The sequence below is a fragment of the Phaenicophaeus curvirostris genome, chromosome 18 (assembly GCF_032191515.1).
Source record: "Phaenicophaeus curvirostris isolate KB17595 chromosome 18, BPBGC_Pcur_1.0, whole genome shotgun sequence".
NCBI lineage: Eukaryota > Metazoa > Chordata > Aves > Cuculiformes > Cuculidae > Phaenicophaeus > Phaenicophaeus curvirostris.
Genome location: NC_091409.1, coordinates 14,962,824 through 14,990,604, shown reverse-complemented (window position 1 = coordinate 14,990,604; position 27,781 = coordinate 14,962,824). Strand labels below are relative to the sequence as shown.

The 27,781-nt window shown below is 52.7% G+C and overlaps 1 protein-coding gene across 5 annotated transcripts in view; it reads left to right on the top strand.

Annotated features, from left to right (window-relative positions):
• Window positions 1-27,781, top strand: part of DLGAP4 (DLG associated protein 4) — a 160,260-nt gene that overhangs the window by 58,886 nt on the left and 73,593 nt on the right. For 4 of the 5 annotated variants that reach the window (XM_069871734.1, XM_069871732.1, XM_069871730.1 and 1 more), the window contains exons 2-3: window positions 16,691-16,784; window positions 26,025-27,066. In XM_069871734.1, the coding sequence (XP_069727835.1) occupies window positions 26,116-27,066 (951 nt within the window). In that variant the 5' untranslated portion in view covers window positions 16,691-16,784; window positions 26,025-26,115. Of the gene's footprint in view, window positions 1-16,690; window positions 16,785-26,024; window positions 27,067-27,634; window positions 27,689-27,781 lie in introns of all 5 variants that reach the window. The other variant, XM_069871733.1, reaches the window with a different exon arrangement.

The following is a 27,781-nucleotide window of genomic DNA, read 5'->3' as shown; positions in this document are numbered from 1 at the left end:
TGCAGCCAAGATATATGGTCCACATGGCTGAGGAGCAGCGCAGAGGGTAGCGGTTAGGAGGCGAGGCTAAATGTGGCCGTAGCTAGGGATGGGATGACTTCTTTGTATAACATCCAAGCCCGACCCAGGCTGTGGGCTCATTGCAAGTGCAGGTGGGTGGCAGGTCCCACAGGATCAGGTGTGGGAGCAGAAATGTTCCCTCGGCTCCCACTAGGCATTCAGACCTTAGCCACAGAGGCCGTGTTGTGTTATCGCTCCACGAATTCATTGTGCCAGGATGAACACACTCCAGCAATAATAAATCACAGTGATAAGGAGAGATAGTTGCAATTAGAACCACTCTGCTGTAATTAGGATGTTTGATATAGAATGGCAGAAGAGGCGGTACTGACAGCATGGGTGGGTTCAGTCTTGAAGCCATGCATGACAAATAGGACTAAAAGGACCAGATGATTCCCCTCAGCATTCACCAACCATGGAGTGGACGTGAGGACTTGGCAGGTTCTCCAGGATGTCACAGACATCAATCTGCCTTAGATGGTGGGGATACCCAACCCATGCTTCCCTGTCCTGTCACCCAGTGATGGTATCATCCTCTCCCAGCCCTTGCTGCTGGCCTCAGGGAGGAATGGCTGGAAGGCATTGCCAGGGAGCACAGGCTGAGAGAGTTGGAGTGGTTCAGCCTGGGGAAGAGAATGGTCCAGGGAAATCTTGGAGCATATTCCAGTACTGAAAGGGGCTCCAAGAAAGCTGGGAAGTGGCTCTTGGCCAAGGAGTGTGGGGACAGGATGAGGGGGGAGCGGTTTTAAAGCTGAAATAGGGGACACTGAGATGAGATCTTGGGAAGAAATGTTTCCCTGTGAGGGTGGGGTGGCCCTGGCCCAGGTTGCCCAGAGCAGTGGTGGCTGCCCCATCCCTGGAGGTGTTCCAGGCCAGGTTGGATGGGGCTTGGAGCAACAGGATCCAATGGGAGGTGTCTCTGCCCATGGCAGGGGTGGAACTGGATGGGCTTTGATGTCCCTTCCAGCTCAAACCATTCTGTGATTCTGTGCTGCAAAGACCTAACATCCACCTGTCTGCCCACAAGGGCTGTGGAGCAGTGGGGAACCTCAGGTTTGGTCCCCTCTGGACCAGCTGGCAGCTTCAAAGGCAGCAGCAGATTCTCCTGCAGCATCTACTCACCAGCTCTGCCGCGCTGCATTGCCGAGAGCTGCCTGCCTGTCTCTGGCATCAGCAGAGCATGGAATGGGCTCCTCTCCCCCTGGCTTGGGCACAGCCCCAGGCAAAGCGCAGGCAGCAGCTGAGCTCCTCTAACCCTGACACCCAGATTTTGCTGTTCCACAGCTCCTGCTGTGCCTGGGGCTGCTGCTTTGGCATCACCAGCCAGAGAGGTCTCAGCTATGCGGGTTTTGCAGGTGCCTGGGCTTGGGGCAGCCCTCGCTGTCACCACACCATGCAGGGCTGAAGGATGCCCCGTGTTGCACCAGGCAGAAGAGCGGCAAGAAGGGGAATTTTCCATCCGTAATCTTTTTTTGAGCAGGGAAAAGAAACCTCACCTTTAGATTTTTGGGGGGGAACACACCAAAAATGCCTCTTTCCTTTCCTCCACGATGCCTCAGCGTCAGTGTCAGAGTTTCCTTCCATTTTTAGTCTGATTTTATGTTACTTCCAAAATTTAATCAAAGCTGGAATTGAAAGGTCTTGCTTTGGCCCAAGCAAAACTGCTTTTACTTCCCAGGATGCTTAAAAAATTGTTCATTTTAAGGCTGCTCAGCTCACAATTATTTTTTCTCAGTTTCTGTGTGCTTGCTCCCTTGACCTCTCCCACCACAGGAAGAGCTGCTGGGGTGCCAGGGATCCCTGATTCGAGCTCCCCAGCTGAGGGAACCCAGTGAACAACCAAAAGAGCCCCTGTGCCATGGCAACCTGGTGGGCTGCGGCAAACATAGAATCATACAATCATACAATCATAGAATAGTTTGGGTTGGAAGGGACCTTAAAGATCATCCAGTTCCAACCCCCCTGTGACAGGCAGGGACACCTCCCATTGGATCAGGCTGCCCAAGGTCCATCCAACCTGGTTTTGAACATGTCCAGGGATGGGGAATATCTCTGCTCTGGCAGTGGTGTTGTCCAGTGGAGAAGAGAAGTCACTGGAGATAGATAACTCCAAAGGTCAGGCAGGGAGGGTCTTTTAATGACAAAGCATCAACCTTGGGTTCCACCTTGCTCCCCTCCAGGGCAGCTCCCTTGCACGTGCTCCTGCCTCTTCTTCAGAGGAGCTGCCGTGCTCCCTCCCCATTCTACAGTCTGTCTGTGCAGACAACAGGGTTCATCTCTTCCTCCCTCTCTGCTCCAGTTTTACTCTCTCTCACGTATTTCTGCAACATGCCCTCTGCTCCACCTCCTCCGCTTCTGTCCACCCTCCAGCTGGTGAGCGCGAGGGCCGATTGCCTGGGACACCAGGGCCAACAGGAATAGCCCAGTAACAGCATGACCTGCCCGGGTTGCCTGGCTGCTCTGTCCTGCCCCATCTCTCCTCTGTGTTTACCAGGCATGTCAAGGAAGAGTCCTACTAATATGTCTCTTCCTCCCAGGAGCCTTGGAACGATTAATTAGTTAATATTTGTACAGTGCTTTGAAGATAATTGCCAAGCAGGATGATGATAGGAGTAGAAATGGATTCTTTCATCTCGTCTCCTTCCTTTTTCGCTTGGGATAGCGCTAAGAGCCAAGTTCCATTTCCTTCACTGGGACACCTGGTGGGGATGATGTTGCTCCTTCTTGAAAAGCAGGAGGTGATCTCAAGGGAGCAGAATCCACCAATGGGGAGTGAATAGAAAAGGGAGAGAGAAGGTGGCCAGCTGGAGGCAGCAGCAGGGTTCAGCTCTGTGGGGTCTAGGGATGCAGCTGCATGCTGCAGCCCTGGGAGATTGGGTGCTGGTCTCTTCTGCCAAGTAGCAAGCAAATAGGATAAGAGGAAATGGGCCCAAGTTGTGCCAAGGGAGGCTTTAATTTGGTATCAGAGAAAATTTCTGACTGAGTGGTGAAGCCCTGGAACCGGCTGCCCAGGGCAGTGGTGGAGTCTCCATCCCTGGAGGGGTTCAAAAACCATGTGGCTGTGGCACCTGGGGACAGGGTTTAGCAGGCACGGTGGGGTTGAGCTGATGCTTGGACTGGGTGAGCTTAGAGGTCTTTTGCAACCTTAATGATCCCATGATCCTGTGAGGCTGCCACCATCAGATTGAGATGAGATCTTAGGAAGAAATGCTTTGCTGTGAGTGTGGGGAGGGCCTCCAGTGGGATGTTGGAACTGGATGGGGGTTGGAAGTGGATGGGCTTTGATGTCCCTTCCAACTCAAACCATTCTAGGATCCTGTGATCTGTACCACCTGCCTCAAAAGCAGCCAGCTCCGGGAGGCTCCCAGCAGCTATCCCCATCCCAGAGCAAGAGAAGGGAAGCTGAGACAGAGCTTCCCTGCCTGAGCAGGGCAAGTCCAGCATGTCGGGCAGCAAGACGGAAATTTCAGTCTGGAGAATTCCCACCAGCCGTGGCCCAACCCCTGCTCTGTCTCATTGTATATCAATAGTGGACGAGCTCTGGCTTTGTCTGGGCTGGGGAATACGTGTTGCAGCTAGTGATGTTAATTAAGTGGTAACTAGACTGACGGAGATTTATTTTCAGGCTGCCTGCTAGAAACTGCTTGTATACATCTGGGAAATTGAAAATTGACCTCCTGCTCATTTCCTGTCTTTCCCAAAGCAACGGTTAATTATGGTGGCAGCCGGCAGGAGCTATGGGGCAGGCTCTGGGTGCAGCCCTCCCTCAGGATCACGCCGGCAGGCCTGGCAGGAAGCATCTCTTCAGCTGGTTCTGGAGCCTGGTCCTCATCTCCCTCGATCCCAGACCCTGATGCAGGAGATCTGGCTGGCTGGGGTGGCTTGGGGTGGTGTCCCAGTGCCCCTTCCTTGCCTCCCTCCCACTCCCAGCCTGGACAGCCCCAAGGACAGGGAAGCTGCTCATGGGTGTGGAGATCTTCAAGCCTGGAAAAGGAGGGACATGAACAGTACAGGGGGCAGATAGGGCACCTCTGAGCTCAGCTGAGCACTCAGGGCATGGTAGCTCTTTCCACATTAGTCTCCATGACTGATGTTCCCTATCCTATGCCTCGGTTTCCCCTGAATAACAGTGATGCTTTGAGTGAGGCGATGGGTTTTGCATTTAGCAGCGTTCGTCCTTTTGCTGTGGAGGAGGCCAGCATCATTCGCTCCAGAACCTGTACATCCAGGTACAGGATGCTCTGGCTTTCCAAACCTCTGTGGCATCAACTTCTCCTTGCCAAATTTTCCTCCATCTGGTTTGCACACGGTCTTTCTCTCCACCCCTGTATTGCACAGCAGGCTGGAGCATGAGGGGAGACCTCATTGCTCTCTACAACTACCTGAAAAGAGGTTGTGGAGAGCAGGGAGCGGGGTTCTTCTCCCAAGTGACAGGGGACAGGATGAGAGGGAATGGCCTCAAGCTCTGCTAGGGGAGGTTCAGGCTGGACATCAGGAAAAAATTTTTCACAGAAAGGGTCGTTGGGCACTGGCAGAGGCTGCCCAGGGAGGGGGTTGAGTCACCTTCCCTGGAGGTGTGTAAGGGACGGGTGGACGAGGTGCTGAGGGACGTGGTTTAGTGATTGATGGGAATGGTTGGACTCAATGATCCGGTGGGTCTTTTCCAACCTGGTGATTCTATGATTCTATGACTCCTGTGAGCTGCTCACCTGCATGGAGTGGGGCCACCCTGGGGAGCTCCCCTGCCTCCTGCGCTGGGTGGGCTCTGGGTCCCTGCAGTGGGAGCAGCCTCGATCCCTGAGAGCAAGAACCCAGATGATGCCAAAGAGGTCCAGGCATGGGGAGAAGCAGCAGCTGCCTGGAAAAGCACCTAAGGGCTGTAGAGCCTGTCTGGCTTAGCACAGGGCTACAGGCTCCATCTGCTCCCTGTCCCAGCCAGCAGCCTCTCCAGCAGCAGAGGGCAGGCCTGCAGGGAGAAGAAGCAGCACTGTAGCTTCTAGGTGCCCTTAACCCTTGAGTTGCAGGTGGCCGGCAAACAAAGCCCACACACCATCGCCTGGTTGGTGCCAAAAACTCATGCAGCACTGACCCATAATGCTTTTATAACCCGCTTTCTTTAAGATGACTGTTCCCACAAGAAAGGGAGGGGGAGGGATGATTAATTTTCATTAGCCTTGTAAATAATAAGCTTGTTTCTGCTAGTCTTGCCTTGTAATTAGGGCTCTGGTTCCAGGGCCCTGCAGGAGGAAGCTGAGATTCACTGGTGACTCACGGGAAGCCGGGCCAGCCTGGGTATCCCACCTTGGACCAGGAAAAGGAAAAGTGGCCAGAGCCTCCACAGAGAGACAGAACATCCCCTCACTCTGCTCCAGAAGGGAAGGGAGCGAGGGACGGGTGTCCTCTGAGGGGGAAAACCCACTCGAAGGAAGTGTAGGCTGAGATTTGCACATCTTCCTTATTAAAATGAAAATGAAAGCAAAACTTCTTGTTTAGGGCTGGCAGCACCTGCTCAGATAGCTGGATGTTGAACATGGATGTAAAATCAGGAGATCAGTCACATGGAGATGAGGTAGGGAAGGTGAACCTGGGTATTTGCATCAAATCTGGGGCTGAATGACCTACAGTTGTCAGAGCCCAAGCACTCAGCTTGTGACCAAGATCACTAGCCTGCTCTTGGGCTGTGGCGTGAGTAAGCCTCTACAGCTGAGAGTACCACTGCATCTTTGTCAGAGGGACCACACAATGGAGCAGTGGGACTTTCCAGGTTGATATATAATCACAGAATCATAGAATTGCATGGTTGGAAAAGACCTTTGACATCATAAAGCCCAACCGTACCTGTCCACTACTAAACCAGATCCCTGAGCACCTCATCTGCCCCATCTTTTGAACCCCTCCAGGGATGCGGACTCCACCGTCTCCCTGGGCAGCCTTTGCCAGAGCCTGAGAACGCTTTCAGTGAAGAAATCTCCCTTAATATCCAATCTGAACCCACTCTGGCACAACTTGAGGCTGTTTCCTCTCATCCTATCATTTGTTACGTGGGAGAAGAGATCAACACCCAATTCACCACAATCTCTTTTCTTGTAGTTGTAGACCGTGATCAGATCTCTCGGCTGCCTTTTCTCTAGGCTGAACAACTCCGGTTCCTTCAACCAGCTCTCACAAGACTTGTCCTCCAGACCCTTTCCCAGCTCCGTTCCCTTCTCCGGATGTGCTCTAGCCTCTCAATGTCTTACCTGGAGTGAGGGGCCCAAAACTTACCCCAGGATTCGAGGTACAGCCCCACCAGCACCAAGCTCAGGGGGACGATCCCTTCCCTGCTCCTGCTGGCCACCCCATGGCTGATCCAAGCCAAGAGGCTGGTGGCCGCCTTGCCCACCTGGGTCACTGATGGCTCCTGTTCAGCCGCTATTGACCACCCCCAGGGACTTTTCTGCTGGGCAGCTTTCCAGCTGCTCTTCCCCACGCATGGAGCATTGCATGAGATTTGTGGCTGGGGAGCTCAAAATCCCATATGTACAAGAGGGGAATTCTTTGGCACCTCCATTTCTATTTCAGTGTCCGCTAAGAAAAACCATTTCCATTCTTAATTAGAAAATGTTGGTTTGATATATTTTAAAGAAAGCAATCTTTTACAACTAAAAGATAGAACAGTTTAAAAAAACCAAACCAACCCAAAAAAAGTATTTTATTATAAAACCCCCAAATAATGGTCATGCTGATCCCAAAATAATTCTGTTATGCCAATTGCTTGGGAAAACCAAAGAGAAATTTAATTGCAGGAAAGTCTGAAAGAGGTAATTTTTTACTAAATTTAGCCAAAAACTGAAAAATTTCTCTGTGTGCTGCTCCCTCACCCTGCCCTCTGGGAACTGTGCCTGGGACACAGCATCCTTCATCACCCCGTCCCCAGCTCAGCAGCTTCTTTGAGACAGGATGAGATGTGGCCCTACCCCATCATAAACCCTGTGCCAAGCAGTGGTGCCATGCTGACCACAAACTCTTCTCTTTCCCTCACCAGGGAATGTATATTTTGCTACCACTCCAATTTCATTTTTCCACAGCTTTACCTACACCCTCCCTTGCTGTAGGCTGGATCCCACACCTCTACGTGTGCCAAAATGCCTCCCCACCAGGATGTGTTTGGGCACAGGGGTTTGACTTAGGCTGAGATGGATCTGGCAAGTAAGTGACTCTCTTGCAGTATTTGGCACTGTGTAATTCATTCCCTTCACCAAACATATTGATATCGCTTGGAACCAGACCTCATTTCTGAGCATCCTCTTTCCCAGTTCCATCGGTCCCCCGGGTGTGGGATGGTGCACAGCCCATGTTGCCCAGGGCAGCAGTAATTCTTCACATTGGAAGAAATAAAGAGGGGGTGATGGGGCTGAGATCTGGGAAACAGAGCACACCCAAAGGTAAGGGGGACCTGCTGCTTTGGTTTCTCTTCTCCCTAACACAAGCATCAGAGAAAGTGGGATCCTTTTTCCACAAGCAGAATTCATGTGTGGGACTCATTGCCATGAGATATGAGAAACACAAAGCAAAGGAAGTTCCAAAAGAAGAAAAAAAAGGCTGAAAGGGATCACAGAATCCTAGAATGGTTTGGGTCAGAAGGGACCTCAAAGCCCATCCAGTTCCACCCCTGCCATGGGCAGGGACACCTCCCACTGGATCTGGTTGCTCCAAGCCCCATCCAACCTGGCCTGGAACCCCTCCAGGGATGGGGCAGCCACCACTGCTCTGGGCAACCTGGGCCAGGGCCTCCCCACCCTCACAGCAAAACATTTCTTCCTAAGATCTCATCTCAATCTCCCATCTTTCAGCTGAAAACCATTCCCCCTTGTCCTGTCCCTGCGCTCCCTGATTGGATCATCTCCATGGCCTCCTCTGGACTTGTTCCAACAGATCCATGTCCTTCCTGTGCAGCAGACTCCAGTCTCTGCCCACAGGAGAAGAAAGCCAGACTTTGGGTCCTCTGGAACATGCAGTGTTTCAATCCTACCACCATGGGGAACATCTAGGAATGCCCCAACCCAGCAACATGGACTTGATCCCTCGGTGAGCTTGCAAGATTCCCCATTAGCTGTGCATGCTGCTGAGAGCACTGTGGAGGTCACCCTGTCCTGCTCAGGCTGCCTGAGAGGTGAACTGCCAAGCCAGGCAGGAACCACCAATGAAGGTCACATCTTCTCCGGTTCAAATATGTGAGAAGTTGCCCAACTTGAGCAAGGCAACAGCCCGTTGTGGCTAAACACTGCTGGAGTCAGGAAAACAGTCATTTTTGATTGGGGTAACCACCTATTTTACAGCCACCCAAAAGTCTGAGAGAAGCAAGTGGGCCTCATTGTTGGTGTGGGCCAGGGAGCAGCAGGACCTATGCCATGCTTCTCATATGAGCCCGGTCATAGAATCATAGAATCATTAGGCTGGAAAAGACCGTTGAGATCACCAACTCCAACCATACCCATCATATCCCCAGTCACCTCATCTATCCAGCTTTTAAACATCTCCAGGGATGGGACTCCACCACCTCCCTGAGCAGCCTCTGCCAGGGCCTGAGAATCCTTTCAGTGAAGAAATTTTTCTAACATCCAACCTAAACTTCCCCTGACACAGCTTAAGGCCATTCCCTCTTGCCCTATCACCTGTCACTTGGACAAAGAGATGAATACCCACCTCTCTACAACCTCCTTTTAGGCAGGTAGAGAGCAATGAGGTCTCCCCTCAGCCTCCTCTTCTCCAGGCTAAACACCCCCAGCTCTCTCAGCCGTTCCTCATAAGGCCTGTTCTCCAGCCCCTTCACCAGCTTTGTTGCTCTTCTCTGGACTCTCTCCAGAGCCTCAACATCCTTCTTGTGGTGAGGGGCCCAGAACTGAACACAGGATTCGAGGAGCGGTCTCACCAGTGCCGAGTCCAGAGGGAGAAGAACCTCCCTGGACCTGCTGGTCACGCCGTCCTACAGCCTCCATGGGAGGATTCTCATGCCAAAGAACTAAGGCACAGCCTCTCCTGGGAAGAGTGTTTTCCCAAGCTGGCAGATGCACTAAAAACTCTTCTTGAAAGAGCTGTTTGCTAAGGTAAAAACAATTGCCCCACTAATTGAAAGTGACTGATTAAGTGACTGAAAGGGAATTACTCAGCTTGGTAAAGGCAGGCACCTGCAGAGCTCCTCTTACTATCCATGACAGCATCCTCCGTGCCACAGCGAGGACATCGCGGCTCAGCAGCAGCAGGCACAGGCACAGCATAGCATGTCCTCTCAGGCAGCACAAACCCACAGCCACCAGCCCAGAGCGTCCCGGGGAGCTGCAGCAAATTGATCAGCGACAAGGCAATGCCAGCTGGATATGAGAGTGTGACAGCAGCACAGCGCGGGGCGGCAAACCAGCGAGTGCAAGGGCCAGGGGGCAAACTGCACCTGGGGCACAACAACTCTGGGCAGCTACAGACCAGGGGAAGAGTGATAGAATGTGCCTGGAGGAGAAAGACCTGAGGGTGTTGGTTGACAGCGACTGAACGTGAGCCAGCAGTGGCCCAGGTGGCCAACAAGGCCAATGGCATCTTGGCTTGGATCAGAAACGGCGTGACCAGCAGGTCCAGGGAGGTTCTTCTCCCTCTGTACTCGGCACCGGTGAGACCGCTCCTCGAATCCTGTGTTCAGTTCTGGGCCCCTCACCACAAGAAGGATGTTGAGGCTCTGGAGCGAGTCCAGAGAAGAGCAACAAAGCTGGTGAAGGGGCTGGAGAACAGGCCTTATGAGGAGCGGCTGAGAGAGCTGGGGGTGTTTAGCCTGGAGAAGAGGAGGCTGAGGGGAGACCTCATTGCTCTCTACAACTACCTGAAAGGAGGTTGTGGAGAGGAGGGAGCTGGGCTCTTCTCCCAAGTGACAGGGGACAGGATGAGAGGGAATGGCCTCAAGCTCCACCAGGGGAGGGTCAGGCTGGATATCAGGAAAAAGAATTTCACGGAAAGGGTCATTGGTCACTGGCAGAGGCTGCCCAGGGAGGGGGTTGAGTCACCTTCCCTGGACGGGTTTAAAAGACGGATGGATGAGGTGCTAAGGGACACGGTTTAGTGGCAGATAGGAATGGTTGGACTCGATGATCCAAGAGGTCTTTTCCAACCTGGTGATTCTATGATTCTCTGAAGCACAGCCTGTCCTGCTGCCAGCACCGTGACCCAAACAGCACCACATGCAGAGGGATGCATGCACACTCACTTGGCCCCTCTCCTTCTGGGCTGGCTGCTCTCTTCTAGCACCACCATGGTCTGCCCTTGCTTGGGTTTACCAGAGTTGGCTCCTCCATCTGCTTCAACTTCTCTATCCCTTGTAGAGATGGAGCCAGTGGCCATGCCAGAGCAGGGCTTAGGAGAGAAGCACAGAGCAGAGAGATGCCTGAGGATGGTCCAAGTGTTTCTGTCCCAGTGGCACAGAATTAGAGAGGTCCAGAGAAGACCACAAAGATGATTTTAGGGCTGGAGCACCTCCAATCTGAAGGCATAACACCTTCCACTGGATCAGGGGCTTCAAGGCCCATCCAACCTGGTCTAGAACCCCTCCAGGGATGGGGCAGCCACCAATTCTCTGGGCAACCTGGGCCAGGGCCTCCCCACCCTCACAGCAAAACATTTCTTCCTAAGATCTCATCTCAATCTCCCCTCTTGCAGCTGAAAACCATTCCCCTTTGTCCTATCCCTGCACTCCCTGATCCAGAGCTCCTCCCCAGCTGTCCTGGAGCCCCTTTCAGGACTGGAAGCTGCTCTAAGGTCCCCGCAGCCTTCTCTTCTCCAGGCTGAACAACCCCAACTCTCTCAGCCCGTCAAGTCTCTCAAGTCCATCTCGGGGTCTTACTAGGATACGGTTATCAGCACAAGGATCTCCAATTAAGTTCTCACAACAAGGCAACATCTTTTCCATGCATTTCGCAAAGATGTTTGCAGAGCAGGCTGTTGGCCTTACTGGGATGAAATGGTGAATTGTGAAAGTTCCCATACATTTTCCACCTTCTGCGTTCTCTGCTAGGATCCAGATCTGTAAGCTTTACGGGTAGATATGACTAAAAAAGCTGACATGGCTTGCTCGCCATGACATTCAATGCCCTCTTTGTGCCCTCATTCCTCCCTAAAGGTGCTGATTTTAACATTTGCTGATTTTAACACTCCAATTATGTGACTCTCCTAGGCAGATTTTGGGAGCACAACTAGGTCGAATTCATGTCCATACGTGAGCAGAGTGTATTATCCAGGCTCCCTGGCACTGGTGTGAAACCAATTAAAGAATTTCTTCTCTTTAAGTCCCTTGCTGCCTGGACCAATTTTATTCTCAATGACATGATGTGGAAGTTCCTCAGTCCCTCCTACTTGTCCTTCTCCTTCACTGTTCCTTATCCTACTAGGTCTGTCCTACACCTTTCTTGGTCCCCATGTCCTCAGAGGAAGATGTTCATAGAATTAAAGAATCATGGAACGGTTTGGGTTGGAAGGGACATCAAAGCCCATCTAGTTCCACCCCCTGCCATGGGCAGGGACACCTCCCACTGGATCCAGTTGCTCCAAGCCACATCCAACCTGGCCTTGAACATCTCCAGGGATGGGGCAGCCACCACTGCTCTGGGCAACCTGGGCCCCACCCTCACAGCAAAACATTTCACCCTGAGATCTCAGCTCGATCTCCCCTCACTCAAAACTGTTCCCCCTCATCCTGTCCTTGTACTCCCTGATCCAGAGCCCCTCCCCAGCTTTCCTGGAGACCCTCACTGGAAGCTGCTCTAAGGTCTCTCCTCAGCCTTCTCTTCTCCATGCTGAACAAGCCCATCTCTCTCAGCCTGTCCTCGTAGGGGAGGTGCTCCAGCCCCTTCCATCACAAACAGCATCTCCTGGAGTGCTGAACAAAGCCAGATGCTGCCAGCTCCCACCCTAACACTGTCAGCTGGGCACGGGTGCAGAAGCCTTCTTGCAGAGGCAGGCAGCTACCCCAGCAGAGCTCCCAGTACATCCCAGCATAACTCGGCATGGCCAGGAGGTCTTTCCTGTGAGGTGTGGATCAGTGAATCCCTCTGTAGGCATTACAGGGAACATCCCACTCTGCTCAGCATCCCCCTTCCCTGCTGAGTGTCACCATGGGCGTGATTATCTCACTGCATGGACCAGAGAGGCTCAGTCCTGCTCCACCCAGCTCCATCTCCTGTTCCTTCGCCAGGCACCTTAGAACTGGTTTCTTCTGTTCCCATGCTAAAAACTGGCAACCTCCACCCACAGGGAATGATGACCCCTCCTCCTCTCTCTGGAGCTGCTGGCCTGCCCCAGCTTCAGCCTCTAGTCAACTCTTGTTTTCTGTGTGTTCATTTAATAAATTAGTAAAACAAAATTTACTGTAAGACCTTACTGGAAGAGAAGGTGATATTTCTTTCAAACTAAACAATTTTCAGTCACCCAAACTCATTCTCTCCCAAGTCTTTCTCCTTCATGCACTTATAAGCTCCAAAGCTTGTCTCCAGGTTATCTTGCCAGGTTCACCCATGAGTAGGAGTGCTGCTGTTGGGTCCTCACTATCTTCCTGAGGTTCTTCTAGACTGACAATGATGTGGGTTTGGGATCAGTCTTTTGCACCCCCTAGGAGTCAACGGTCACGCTGGGTGGATCTTTTGCCTCAGGCTCTTGCATACTTCACCTCCCAAAAATATTAGGCAAGGTTAGCGTGCATTGTCTTCATGCCCAGGGTACTTTCCTGGTGGAGTGCAGGAAGAGGAACAGCTCAGGCAATGTGCTGTAAGCTCATTTCCCTCTTCCCATGACCTGAACACAACTCTTCTGCTGACAAGTCATCTGTGCGGGGACCTTTCCAGAGCACCAGCCTCCTGGGCTCAGAGAGAGGGACTCATTCCTCACAGTACAGCAGGGCTTTGCCACAAATCCCACCTTTGCTGGATTGTTTCCTCTGGTTCTTTCAAGCATATTTTTCCATTCATACCTCCCTCGGAAGAATCTTAATACCAGCTACAAATCTCTTCAGTTATGAACAGCCATATCTCATCTCTGCTCTCCACCACATCCTTCTTCAATGTGAGGCAGCGATGGTTCTCAAATCAGACCCTGAGCATCCTTCATATGAAATTTAATTCCTTCTGAGAGACTCAAAGGAGCAAAGGTATTTGTTTTATCCAGAGAAATGGTTATGGGATTAGAGGTACAAGAACACACATATATTTACTTTCATTATTTCTGTTGCTGGATTTGAGCAGGGTGATGCTACATCCTTTTCATAAAGGAGAACAGCCCAGAGGCTTGTAATGACTATGCCTGAACTTACAGTTTCTAAATCTAAGTATCAGAAGGAACTCAAGCTAGGGATGATAGCAGGAATCATAGAATCACAGAATGGTGTGAGTCGGAAGGGACCTCAAAGCCCATCTAGTTCCATACCCCTGCCATGGGCAGGGACACCTCCCACTGGTTCCAAGCCCCATCCAACCTGGCCTTGAACACCTCCAGGGATGGGGCAGCCACCACTGCTCTGGGCATTTAAGACCTTAGGTTACCAAAGTGTCTTGAATCCTGCAGGGGAGGGAGATCAGTTCATCAGCAGGACAGCCCTGAGCAAATGGCAGCATGGGAGCACTCACACCACCCTGGAAGGACCCGTGGCAGCTTCTTTCAGCACCCTGCACCTTCATTGCCTGGATGCTCGGAGACCCCAGCTTGCTCCCCACCGTTCCCCTCAGCCTGCAAACCGCTTGCCTGAGGTTACATCACCTCCCCTCGAGATGTGTGCCCTTCCACACATCAGCCCCCACAAAGCAGCTGTGATGTGAGCCAGCTGCTCCTGAAAACAGGAGGAAGAGGTGGAGCGCTGGCAGTTAACGTAATAGAATGGTGCCGGTGGCACAATCACTCATTTGCATTTCCTTGGGGCATTGATGCTTATATTAATTAAAGGTAATTATAGCACTGCTTTCTCAATGAAACAGTAGCATGCAAAGGCAAAAGCAGTATTACAGACAGAAAGGTTTCTTCCTCCAGAGCTTCAATCCTGTCTTTTATTCTGAGAAATCTGCTGGGTGAATGGAAGCCTGGAGCTCAGGCTCTGCTCCTCCAACCATCAGAGAAACTCTGTGCCAAGGGGTCCCAGGGTGGGCATCGTGGCAGCACTGAGGAGATGCTTCCAACACAAGTAGCTACTGGTGATGATGCAGGATGCTGGGTGCTGGTGGCAGATACCTGTGTGCCCAAGAGCAGTGCTGAGAGCATTACTACCAGATGCTGGTGGCTTTTGTGGTGGATGTTAGTGTCTCTAACGACACACTGTGTTATCCTTCATAACAGCACTGGTGGCAGCAGAGAAGGAGAGTGATAGCCTTGCTGCTGGATACTGCGCAGGCAGATATTAATGCTGTGGGTGGTTGTTGGTAGCACCAGCCATGGATACTGGCTGTGCTAATGGGTGTTGAGGGCTCTAGATGGTGAGAACTCACCTGGAGCCCTGTGTCCAGCTCCGGAGCCCTCAGCAAGGAAGGACACAGAGCTGTTAGAGTGAGTCCAGAGGAGGCCAAGGAGATGATCCGAGGGCTGGAGCACCTCCTGTATGAGGACAGGCTGAGAGGGCTGGGGTTGTTCAACCTGGAGAAGAGAAGGCTCCGGGGAGACCTTAGAGCAGCTTAGAGCAACTGTACCTGTCCGCTACTAAACCAGATCCCTGAGCATCTCATCTACCCGCCTTTTAAATCCCTTCAGGGATGGGGGATCCACTACCTCCCTGGGCAGCCTCTGCCAGAGCCTGAGAGCCCTTGCGGTGAAGGAATTGTTCTTAATATCCAGTCTAAACCTCCCCTGGCACAACTTGAGGCCATTTCCTCTAATCCTATCATCCATGTCACTTTGGAGAAGAGACCAGCACCCATCTCACCACAACCTCCTTTCAAGTAGTTGTAAACAGGGATAAGGTCTCCTCCTAGCCTCCTTTTCTGCAGGCTGAACAACCCCAGTTCCCTCAGCCTCCTCTCATAACGCTTGTTCTCCAGCCCCTTCCCCAGCTTCGTTGTCCTTGTTGAGCATGTTTGGAAGGAAACCTGGTGCCTCTGTCCTATCCCCAGCACACATTGAACCTGGGATGTCTGTAAAGACTCCAAAATACGTGGTTTAACCTGGGGAGAAAACCCCTCCTGCTGGTGGTGGCAAGGTGAGAGCGCAGGATCTCGTGGGCACCGCAGTGCCCAGCTCTCCTTTCTGGGGTCAAAGAGCCACTCTTCTATCACTGGCACTAGGACACCAGTTCGGTCTTCCTCTTCTTCATCAGAGAGGGGGTCAAATCCACCATTCAGATCCAGCTTTCCTAGAAAACTGCTGAAGTTTGTAACATTGTCCCAGACTTCCATACGTCCTCCTGGGCAAGAACCTGTTGTTCACCTATTTTAAACCCCATTGAGCTCTTGGCAGGGCTTCTCGAGGCCCAGATGCCTTCCTGCATTCACCTAGGAATGAAAAACCACCCTGTCCTGGGGAGGCTGACTCCTCGCTTTGAGTTACCCTGTCATTCCCACCCCTGCTTCTCAGCAGTGAAAGACTGACCTCCCCAGGCTGTCCCAGCACCAGGCTGAGTTCCAGGCTGTCCCAGCACTGTACCTGCTTCTTCTCAGTGCAGGAGAGAAAGCATGCACACACACAAACCTACCTTCGAAATTCATTCATGTAAACCCCAAATTATATTTAATCACTGCTTAACTGTGGTCTGTGTTGCCTGTGTTCTCTGCTGTGATGGGTAGGGTTTTGAGGACATCAAGAAACACTGGCAGGGGGGCGTCCCACTGTTTATTTCCTTTACTTTTCACACAGGGAGCATTTTTGCTGTTGTTTGCCACATAGCTGATGATGAATGACAATGAAGAACGCAGCACATTTTAGCTGCAATACAGTAGCACCTAGTGACCAGATGGAAAAGGTTTACAGTGCGAGCTGCTCAAGCAAAGGTTTGATGAGCAGTGCTGGTAGCTGAGAGTAAGAGGCAGATTTTGGCAGGTTAGGAGGCACCACAGATAACTGGGTACCATCTGCCACCCTGGTCAGGAGGTTTATCCCCAGGATTGTCCTTCCTGCCTTATCAGACTCTGTTCTCCCAGGGCTCAGAACAAAGAGAACAGCCCAGGAGATGAGGCACAAAGGGTTACAGAACCACCAGGACAGCATGGCCAAGGCACAAAGCCAACAAGGAGGTTCTCTGAGGGTTTGTTTCATGACAAAGAAACAAGGGAGCGAAGTAAAAGAGCACTTTCTCACAAAGGTGCTCCTCCAGCCCAGGGCACCCAAGCAAGGAGCCCAAGCACTTTGGATGATCTCCTCCCCACTTAGCTGAATTCCAGTCCATCCTTTCAGCCCATAGACAACACAGACATGGGACCTACTTCGACCTCCCCTCCTCCCCTCCCATGGGTATTGTCTCTGCCTTGACATAGGATGTTTTATCCAGCCGACCTGTGCCTGTGCTAGGACTTACAGGAGACAACCTGAGTGTCAGTCAGTCTGTTGTGTCTTTATAGCATCAGAATGATGGCCTGGGACATTTGGCAGGAAGACACCACTCTGCTCTTCATGACCTGAGAACATTTTCCCTCTTCTCTTTGCCTGGCAGGTCTTCATGAAGGACATCTCTGGAGCCTGGAGGGACACAAGGTGCACAGGATACTGAATCTGGTCTAGTCGCCAAGCCCAGCAAGCTGTGAGAGGTACAGTATGACCCAGGGATGACTTTGGGGCTACAGCCAAGGGGGCTGGACAGATGGACACACAGCTGTGGGCTTGTGGTACAAGGGACAGCCCAGGAGGAGGGGAAAGGAGGTTGGGGAAGGGGAGCTGGAGAGGACATTTCAATGACAGCCCTTCCTCCATCTAGTAGTGAACCCTGCAGCACACCCATCACTAAAATAAAGTTATGAAATCTAATACTGATTGCTATAGTAACGTCATGCCTCCACGCTGACCTAGTTTGAGACAAAGGAAGTGCTCCTGCAGCTCTGAGCACACAGGAGGCTGCAGGCGAGGCTCAGGCTGTTCTCTGGAAAGAATGGCAGAGGGAGCTGCTGGTTTTTCCACACCTGCCTTCTCCTTGTCCCAGGACCCTTAGGCAACATGAGCTGCTTTGCCTCAGGCACTGAGCAACCCACTACTGAGAGCATCTCCATCCTGCATCCCAAATGCTGGCAGGGCCCCACCTAGCTTCATCTGGATGTTTAGACAGTGTGGATGCCTGCCCTTGGAGCAAAGCAACATTCTTGCAAAGCTGCAGAGACCTGGTGGCACAGCAGCAGCAGCAGCTGTCACCATTCAGAGCACACGGCCGCTGCTGTGCCCCAAACAGCTAGGACAAGGAGCCTGTCTTTCCCCTCCCAGCTATCCGCATGTCCTCCTCACTTGCTAGTCCTCAGTACCTGGAGCCTTGCATCCACTTCTGGAGTCCTCAGCACAGGAAGGACATGGAGCTGTTGGAATGAGTCCAGAGGAGGCCACGGAGATGATCCAAGGGCTGGAGCACCTCCTGTACAAGGACAGGCTGGGAAAGTTGGACTTGTTCAGCCTGAAGAAGAGAAGGCTGAAAGGAGATCTTAGAGCAGCTTCCAGTGCTGAAAGGGGCTCCAGGAAAGCTGGGGAGGGGCTCTGGATCAGGGAATGCAGCTATGGGTCAAGGGGGAACAGTTTTCAGCTGAAAGAGAAGAGATTGAGATAAGAATTTAGAAGAAACGATTTGCTGTGATGGTGGGGAGGCCCTGGCCCAGGTTGCCCAGAGCAGTGGGGGCTGCCCCATCCCTGGAGGTGTTCCAGGCCAGGTTGCATGGGGCTTGGAGCAACAGGATCCAGTGGGAGGTGTCCCTGCCCATGGCAGGGGGTGGAACTGGATGGGCTTTGAGGCCCCTTCCAGCCCAAACCATCCCGTGACTCTATGATCGATTCTGGAGAACTTTGTGAAACTTCTGTTTAGGGACAGACAAATAGGTTGTAAAAGTTTCTGGGGTTTTGTGCCCTTGAGAGCTGATGGTATTACCAGTGACATTTGCATGAAAATAAGTTCTCTGTCTCTCACCATTTCATCTGCTCCTCCAGCTTAGTCAACACCTGAAGTCAAAAATCTTTCTCACATTGCAGCCATTGATTTTCAACAGCATTTGGTTGTTTGGAAGCTCCAGTCAGACCCCATCCCTCCCCATAGAATCAGAGAATGCTTTTTGTTGGAAGGGACATTTAAAGGTTATCGAGGAGTAAAAGTTTTAAATAGCCCTTTGTCTGAAGAGCCGGCAGGAGAGCCCAGGTGTGCACCGAGGCTCCCAGGGCTGTGGGGCACTACCCAGCTCCCAGGCCTCGGGACCTGTATTCAGATTCTCATTCCAAAGGCACGAGCCACTTATTCACATGTGAAGTGAGACATGAGGAGATCCTTCCACCAGTGACATGGAACTCAGGAGCACTGAGAAATCGGCGCTGCACGGTTTCCTGAGTTCATACCAAGGTAGCCTGTCCTGGGATTGGCTTCATCTGGCATTACCTGCCTGGAAGACGAGTTTGTAGAAGGGCTGGGTGAGCCCATTGGACACATGCAGGCAACAGGCAGACTGGCTGTCATAAAGCAAGTCACGCATCTCCTAGGGAGGTATCTCAGCTAGATGAGATGACTCGCTGGAAGCCCATCTCTCCTCCCTTGCATTGAGGGGAAGAGGGCAGTGTGCCCCAGTTCTCCCAGTGATGCTGTTGCATTTGGTTTAGTGATTGATAGGAATGGTTGGACTTAGTGATCCAGTGGGTCTTTTCCAACCTGATGATTCTATGATATCCCAGTGGAGAAGTCCAGGTGACATCAGCCTCTCAGGAGACCTGGCTGAAGCTCTTCTCAACATCCCAGCGTGGGCAGCATCGCTTGCTGCTCAAACCTCAGGTACCCACTCAGCCCATGGGACGAAGCTGCCTGGTGGCAGTGGGAAACTTCCCAGGGAGAATCAAGAGGCAGAAGGAGCTGGAGGAAGCTCTGTTGTGTAAGGAATTGTTCTAAGTAGAAGCCGGCTATTTTTATCCCCTGTGATTAGATTCTGAAGTCTTTGAATCATCATTAATGCAACGCCCTGGAAGCCGGCGGCCCCCCTCGCTGAATGCCACATGAAGTGTTCCTGCTAATTCAGGGAACATTGGAATTCATGCGTGTAGGCAGAACAACGTCACCTACACCACAGTAGACAGTTTTTTAAGCTTCTTGAGGCAGAGTGAGGGGAGTCATTTCTCTTCTGCAGGTTGCGAATCATTTATTCCTTATCTAGCTAGTTATTAGCATGCTGCTAGGTTTCTATATATAAAAGCCACCCATGTGTTTGCAGCCTGCTTGGATGGCTGAACTGAGGTTTACGTGGGAGATTATGGTAAGTGGAGCCCTGGAAGAGCTAATCAGCAGAGGGCAGGGCTGACTGACTCCAAAGGGAGCCTGCAGACCCGCTAGAACAGGGGTTCTGTTGACCCCATAGGGTGCCTGCAGCCCCATCAGGACAGGGATTTCTTCCTTCTGGAGGACTTGTGTCCTGAGCAGTCTCATTTTACAGTGTGTGGCTTCTCCTTATGATTCTCCTTCTTCTCCTGAGCAGCTCCTGATCGGCTTCCTGGCCCTTTGTGGCCAGTCCTGCCACAGCAGCACTTCTCTCTCTCCAACCAGTCCTGTTCCAATGAGCCCTGCTTTGAAGGTTATGGTCTCAAGATGCCTTCCAACCTACTCAAGCCTGTGTCTGTTATAGAAATGCCAACCAAGAATCCTGTCAAGAGGGTCTGTGGCTTCTTGCTGGCCCCACCGGGACCAAAGCCTGGCTGTGTGTCTGTTACCGGGTGTTTTGCGTGGGTGCAGTGATTTTGTGGTGCATTATGTATTTTAGATGGGACGTGACAGAGGTTAGGATGAGAGAGCCAAGTTCTCCTAGGAGGTGGTCGGTTCCTCGCTCTGTTTGGCAAGGACGATGGCCCCTGGGCTGGCACGCAGCGTGGGGGCAGCATCTTCCATGTTTCCACAGGGAACAGACTCAGAAGCTGTTGGAAAGCTCTGCTGGTTGCAATAGCAGGAATTCTGAGTTGTGAGGGGGAGGCAGAGAGGAGAAGGAAGCAACGGAGGGGAGGAACGTTGCTTTTGGCTGTAATCTTGGGGAGAAAGGAGAGCTCTTCTTAGTGCCTGTTTCTAGATCGAGGCACCACTCAGGGCAGCCGCGGCTGTGTTTGCAGAGGAGGGTGGGCAGGGAGAGGACTTCATATGTGGAAGATGTGTGCCAAGGGCATGGGAGAAGGGAGGGAGGCAGCACAGAGTCTACCCATGGGGGTAAAACGCAGCCCTAGGCCAGCGCTTGCAGCTCCCTGTTTTCTGCAGGAGCAGCAGCACCCGCATTCAGGCCACCCTTGCACCATGAAAAGCATTTACCCTGCCCTCTGCTCAGTATTCTCCATGCCCTCAGTATAAGCCTTTTGAGGTGAGTTTGCAGAGTCAGAGTTGGGAATTTGGCTCACAGGAACCCAGAGATTTGAGGGAAAGAATCATTTCTCCTGGCAACCCAGCTCCATCCCCAAAGTTGAGATAGAGGCACAGTGGGCAGTGGTGGCTCGTTTGCCCACGTGGTGCAGAAGCTGATCAGAGCAGGTGGTTCCTCTGGTGGTTGCCTTGCAGGAGGTCCTCTGCCCTCTCACAAGCACAGGGGGGTCCCAAGCTTTGTTGTTTTGTGCCTTGAGGCTCAAGTCTGTTCAGAATAGGTGGAGAGCAGCCCCTGGGGAGCAGTGGTCCTCTGACTGCTGCCCTAACCACACCAACAGGGGTGGAATTACTGTGAGGACGGACATGTGGCCAGTGTTTCCCAGGCAGCCATCCTCTCGAGGACACTGTGAAGCACCTCCAAGGGGGCATGGAGCTAGTTTCCAAGAGTGGGAAGGAGGAAGGAGATCTGTTCTGCATGTGCAGGGTGGACAAGACAGGACATCGTGGCTAGAGCTGCCACTAGAAAGATCCTAGGTGGTTTGTTCATAGGATCACAAAGACAGGTAGACATCTCCAGGGCAGCTCACAGGACTTCTGCCCTGGTGCTGCCCTGCATGACATTTTGACAGACTTTTAAACCACATTTTCTGCCAGGAGTTACAAACCACAATGTCAAGGACTCACCCAACACTGCCCAGCTGGGATACAGGCTGGATGGACAGCCAGGCTGGGCAGGCACATGAGAACAAGGACAGGACAGGTAGCTGGGATATCATTGCTTTGCTAGGTTCTACACTGCATTGCAGCTCTCTCCTCCTCTCCATCCAGTTCCTTTCGGTTCTCTCCTGCTCTGCCCAGAATCTGAACCAGTCTAATCTCTTTGCTTCTAAAATGAGACAGAAAAGCAAATATTTGCAGTCACTGAAGTAGCTCTTAGAAGAATGGAGGCTTGTCAGCTCACAATGAAGATGTGATTCAGGCTGCCTGAAGTGGAGTGAACCATCTCCCACCAGCTTCTGCCGTCCCCATCTCCCACTCACAGCACCTGGGGGTCCTACAGGAGGGAACACCAGCAGCACTCAGCCAGGGGAGGAGGGCTCCTTGCTGAGCAGGAAGCTTCAGCAGGCAAGGGTGTCATGTCCCGCTTGATTTGAGATCGCATACGCTGCTTGGTGGCTGGAGCTGTGATTGTATTTTGCAGGAGGTGATGCTGTAGGTGAATTTGGTGCAGCCGGTCCAAGCCTGCAAACAGGCAGCACCAGCGCTGCTGTTGTAAACTGTGCCCAAGGGGAAGGTGACTCCAGCTGGGGTTCTGAGCAGTTTGGGACACACAAAACTGCCACAAATCAGGTCACATCATCCACTGTGCCTCAGAGACCTCTGAGCATCAACAAAGCCGCTGGGAAAAGGAAAGGCAATGCTGAAAAAACACAGGCTGAGGGGAAGGAAGGTAACGGGGCCATGCAGCAAAACCAGCGCCTTCCACTGCGCTCAGGGGCTCATCCTCTCCATGCAGCCCCTGCTATGACCATTTGCTAACCAGGGTCTTCTCCTGCCGACCACCCCAGCTGCCCTCCCTGGGGTCAGGGCTGTTCATCTCCTTGCTGTGGTGCCTGACTCGGGGCAGGGGGACACAATCGGGGCACCCGGCCGCTCTCCTTGCCTGGTTTGGGAGCTGCAGGATCGTGGATTCAAAAGGTTTAATTTCAAGCTTTTTCATCCTTACAAATTAAAAAGATGGCAGGGAAGAGGTTTGCTGGGTTTTTCCCTTCCCTGACCCCCTGTCTTAAGGAAATGCCAAGGATTGTGGAGAGTAATTGCAATGCAATGAAAGGAGTTTAATCCCTCTTAAAGGGAAACCAGTTCCAGGAGGCTGCAGCAAACAGAGGGTGGTGGGCACCGTCAGCGGGGAGTCCTGACTGCCCCACCAGCCCTGACCCCACACATGCCCAGCAGCCAGGCTGGTGATGAAAGGGAGGGATGCCCAGGATAGACAGGAGGATCAGCAGCCCTGCAAGAGCCCACAGAAAGAAAAGGGAGCAATAAATTAGCTGCTGTATAGACACAAGTGTCCATCCTTGGCACAAGCACACCAGTCTGGGAGAGAGGGAGCTCCTGCCTTCCCATCCCTTCAGCTCTCACCTCCCCGGCTCCCACCCCAATTTTCACTTTTCGTCCCTTCCCACTTGTCCCCACAGCCCCTCAATCACTCCTCCCAGCCCCTCTGCTTCTGGAGCTCTCCTGAGCCAGACCAGTCCCACTCTTCCCTTGCAAGACAGGTTTTCATTGCATTCCATTTATTTTCATTTCATTTATTTAACTTAATTTCAATTCCCTATTTATTTTGAGTCCTGAGGTGGTTTTACTTTATTCTGGAACCCAGCAAAGACAAAAGCAGTGATGCTGATGTGCTTTATGGCAGAGCAATCATGGGGCTGAAGTCTCTCTCCAGAGTGCCGGGGAGATTTCTGCTTCAAATATTGATTGCCCTTTGTAGGAAAAGATGTATTTACTGTCGATATCCAGAGACATCCCATTATAATCAAATCAACGTGGTGCTGTCTCCCTAGGGATTGTCTGACTCCTGTACCGTAATATGACGGGAGAAGCACAACATCCATCAGAGCCGGGATAGCCCTGGGCAGCTGAACATGAGCAAGGGACCCGCTAGGAGCCAAGAGCTGGACCATGCAAGGAAGGGAGAAAGAGGCCAAGGTGAACAGCTGAGCCTGGGCAGATCAGGGTGGTATTCAGGGAGGATTTGGGCTCCCTGCTACCTGCAGGGCAGGGTTAAGCTTGCCCATTCGTGACCATCTGGAATTTAAGACACCAGGCAGACAGTCTGGAGCCTGTGCTTCTAGACCCCATCTTTCTGTCCAGAGGGTTTCCTTTAAGAATATCTCCCAGGGCTTTTTGTCGCTGCTCTTTAACCACTGGGTTGATGCCAGTTTGTGCCTGGCACATCCATGAGCCTTTTTCTGTGCCACTTCTCCAGCCGGTGCCCACTGCTGCTCCACCAGCTCGCGTGGATGCTGTCCCGTGGGCAAGAGACTCAAGAAGGCTGTGGATGAGCATAGCAGGAGAAGGATGGCACCCACAGGGACCATGAGCAGCTGGACACCAGTCAGGGCTAATGTGGCACTGGGTGTTTCAGGAAGAAGGCAGATTTGGTATCAAAGTTCTCCCAGCTCAGACCATGTCCTCATCCCCAAGACTCATGGGCACTATCTGTCCTCTTCACAGCACCTGAGCAGCCTCTGCCAGGGCTTCACCATTTTCAGTAAAGAAATTTTTCCTAATATCCAGTCTAAACTTCCCTTGGCACAACTTGAGGCCATTTCCTCTCATCCCATCCCTTGTTTCTTGGGAGAAGAGCCCAGCGCCTGCCTGGCTATAACATCCCTTTGGGGAACTGCAGAGCAATAAGGTCTCCCCTTCAAGTTCAAGAGGAGCCACCCAGTGGGCCATACGGCTCCCCCGGGTGGGTTTCAGGAGAGGTGGGCAGGACGGAGCAAGCCATGTAGGATCCTGGGGACAGGAGCTGCGCAGGGTCACGGGAGGACAGGGGAACACCGGGAAGCGCACTGGGCTGCGTTTGCGATGGGGCAGCTGGCGGGACTCCCTGGGAGCAGGATTCACGGGAGGAGAGCAGGAGTCTCTGTGTTGGAGCAGGGTGAGGAGCCCAGGCTGTGCTCACCCGCTGCCTGCAAACCACTGCTTTAAAAAAAACGGCTTTGCCTTTCCAGCCCACTGGGAACAATAGGATTAGATGGAGACTTAAAACCCATCAAGCTATGAAAGGCATTGCACTTCATTTTCGGTGCTTCCAAACAATTATTTAAAGCCCCAACTGCTTGTCCTTATTAATACATCTTTCCCTGTGTAAGGAAGGAAAATGAGTCTGTCAAATCCTACCATCCTTCAGTGACTGCTGACTCCGCTCCCCACACCTATGCGGGTCTGCTGACCCCGCCACGTGCAGGAGCACAGGCTCCACCAGGAGACCACGGCCAAAATTTGTGCCTGAAGAGGGAAAATCCAGGAGCCCAGCCTGCCAGTTCTGCTCCTCACAGGGACACACCATTAGCCTCCTGAGGAATAGGCAAATGATGGTTTTCTTTCTCACAAACTCACTGGAGGCTCTGAGCAGCCCCTTCATCCTCCCAAGGCGCAGCTGTTCAGCTCCATGTTCATGTTTCAGGGTCCTGGGTTTTTCAAAAGTAGCCTAGGATCCCAGTTTTCACACTTGTAGGATGCTTCAGAGCCTGACCTGAGAAGCTGTTTCCTGCTCAGTTGATTTTCCCTGCCTTGCTGCATCGCTCCTGGAGGAGTGACAGAGGAGTTTCCTGAAATGAAAATGAAATAGAAAACTACACTGAAAGGTAAAAGGAAAGAAGAATCACTTTATACTGTACATGATTTCAAGTAGGTTTTAAGTATGGAAAATCAACACATCGATTGATCGACTTCAACGTCTCTATGTTCATTGGTTTTCTTTAAGCAGCCCCAAAAAGTTTGTCTTTGACCCAGTGCAGATGAGGATCCCCGAGCTGAGAAGGACAGGGTAAGCGCAACGGAGAGACCTTCAGTGAGGAGCTGCCCTGCCTTCAGGGCCCCTCTGTGTCCAGTTGCCTCCCCCCAGCACCCACAGGGATGCTTTTTCCTACTGAGGGGCTGCAGCTTGGCCCCTCACTGCAGCAGGGAAGGACCAGGGTGAGGAACAGCCAGCCAGGCTCCGTCACTCCTCCAGGAGCGATGCAGCAAAGCAGGGAAGATCAACTGAGCAGGAAACAGCTTCTCAGGTCAGGCTCTGAGCTTTCAGAAACACCTCTGCTCTCATCAGAGCTACTGAAACAATTTCCTCCGGGGTAAAACGGAGGCGCTTGTTGGAGAGGAGACGTTTGACATCAGATCGCATTAGAGCAGCTTCACGCAGCACACGGAGCAGGGCTGCCAGCCCCCTTCCGAGATCCAGTAACCACAGAAACACAAAGCAGAATGCAGAAGATGGGATGCTCAGCTCCAGACTTCCCTTGGCTCAGGCGAGGCCCGTGCACAGTGTTTGACAGCAGGTTTTTCTCCAGCCCCCTGAACAAATGGGACAGGAGCAGTGATTTGCTGGCAGCGCCCCTGCTAGCCTTTGTTACGCTGCCTGGGGAAGAGACTCTATTAAATAAACATGTGCAGAGACCAGAAAAATAGCAGCAGCATTATTTAAGCAGACTGTGGTTCGGCACTGAGACATACGAGCACTTAAACTGCAGCTGTAAAAAAGAATCCTTTCCCTCCTCCTCTCCTGTATTGTTTTCATGTCTCCTCCCCTCCTGCCATGCCATCTCTCTCCCATCCTGCTTCTCTCCTTCATCCCTTAACCTTGGTGGCATTCACTTTCAGAGCTGGGATAACCCTTGCAAGGATGCCCTGGCGAGGACCGGGCTGCCAAGAGGTTCTCGGCAGGCTCTGAGCCTCTCTCCTCTTCCTCCAGGTGCAGGGAAGTCTGCGGGGAGCAGGGTCGGCGCTCCTGTAAGGGCTCTGCCGCACCGTCCTTGAGCAATGCTCTAGGAAACACTGGGACCATGAAGGGCTTAGGAGATAACAGAAGCCGCCACCTCTCTGAGAACCTGGACTCCCCTCAAGACTCCCTTTATGCCCCCCAGGACAGGAACCCTTATCTCCTCAGCCCAACTGACTCCTTCACCATGGACCCCCGATTCCCAGCCCAGAACACGCTCCACGGCGACTGCCTCCTTCCACTCAACAACCAGATCTCCAACAGCAGCACTTTCCCCCGCATCCATTACAACTCCCACTTCGAGGTCCCAGACGACAACCCTTTTCCAAGCCATGCCCAAGCCACTAAAATCAATCGCCTGCCTGCAAACCTCCTTGACCAGTTTGAGAAGCAGCTGCCCATCCACAGAGACGGCTTCAGCACCCTCCAGTTTCAGAGAAGTGATGCAAAGCACCGGAGCGAGAGCCCTGGGCGCATCCGGCACCTTGTCCACTCTGTCCAGAAGCTGTTCGCCAAGTCCCAGTCTCTGGAAGGACCCACCAAAGGCAACATGAACGGCAAGAAGGGGGCGGATGACCCCAAGCAAAACCGGAGGAGCAAGAGCAAAGACCGAGCAAAGACCTCCGAGCCCAAGCGCAGGACCAGATCCAACATATCAGGCTGGTGGAGCTCAGATGACAACTTAGACAGCGATACTTGCAGCTACCGCAACCCAATGGGCCTCATGACACTGGGCCGGCAGCCAGACCACAGCCAGCCCAAGTATTTCATGCACGCTTACAACACCATCAGCGAGCACATGCTGAAATCCTCCAAGAGCAATAATGACCTCAAGGTCACCCCTTGCACCAATATCCCCATCAACAATGACTCCAACTACATTAAGAGGGGCTCCTGGTCCACGCTGACACTCAGCCATGCCCGGGAAATGTGCCAGAAGGCCTCGGCCACCATCGACAAAGCCTTGCTGAAGTCCAAGTCCTGCCATCAAGACTTGGCCTACCACTACCTGCAGGTGGGTGCAGCAGGGGGGTGATGGTTTGCTCCATGCAGGGAGAGCAGGAAGGCAGGGGACACCTTCTCAGTAGGCAGCCTGTTGCCCAGTGGACCTTCTCAAACAGCTCCTGATGGTTCAGATGCCACCCCAAGTCATATTGCCAGGAGAGGGCTGAGGGGGTAAGCTCTGCAAGGCACATGGGAAAGACCTCCACACCTCCAGTGGGGACACTAGCGCTGGTGGGTTCTCTCTCCCCAGCTGCAGCGCTGCCCCAGGCCCCCAGCCCCTGTGCTGGACCATTGCAGTATGGGGAGGAGGTGATGTGCCCACACCACACGCTTCAGCAGCCTCTGCTGTGATCCCCAGTTGCTGTGGGACCACAATGTGTCCCCACTGCCCACCCAGACCCTGCAGATGCTCTGGTGGGGTGGACTCTTGGGTAGTAGGTGGGCATGCTGAGGGCTTACAGCTCATACCCCACCCAGACACAGCTCCCTGGGCTCCGACCGAGCACCACCACCATCCTAGGGTCTGAAGGTCACCAGTAATAACTGATGCTTAACCCCTTATATCCACGCATTGCAAGGATGTGCCGGCGTGCCCAGTAAGCCCCGCTCTACAGAGCTTCCCGGGAGCACTGGTAGGACCTGCAGCTCCGCGGGGCTTGGCTGCCTTCACCGCTCGCCCTCCGTGGGGCAGGGCTGGGGGGCCAGGAGGGCAGCGCCAGCCACCC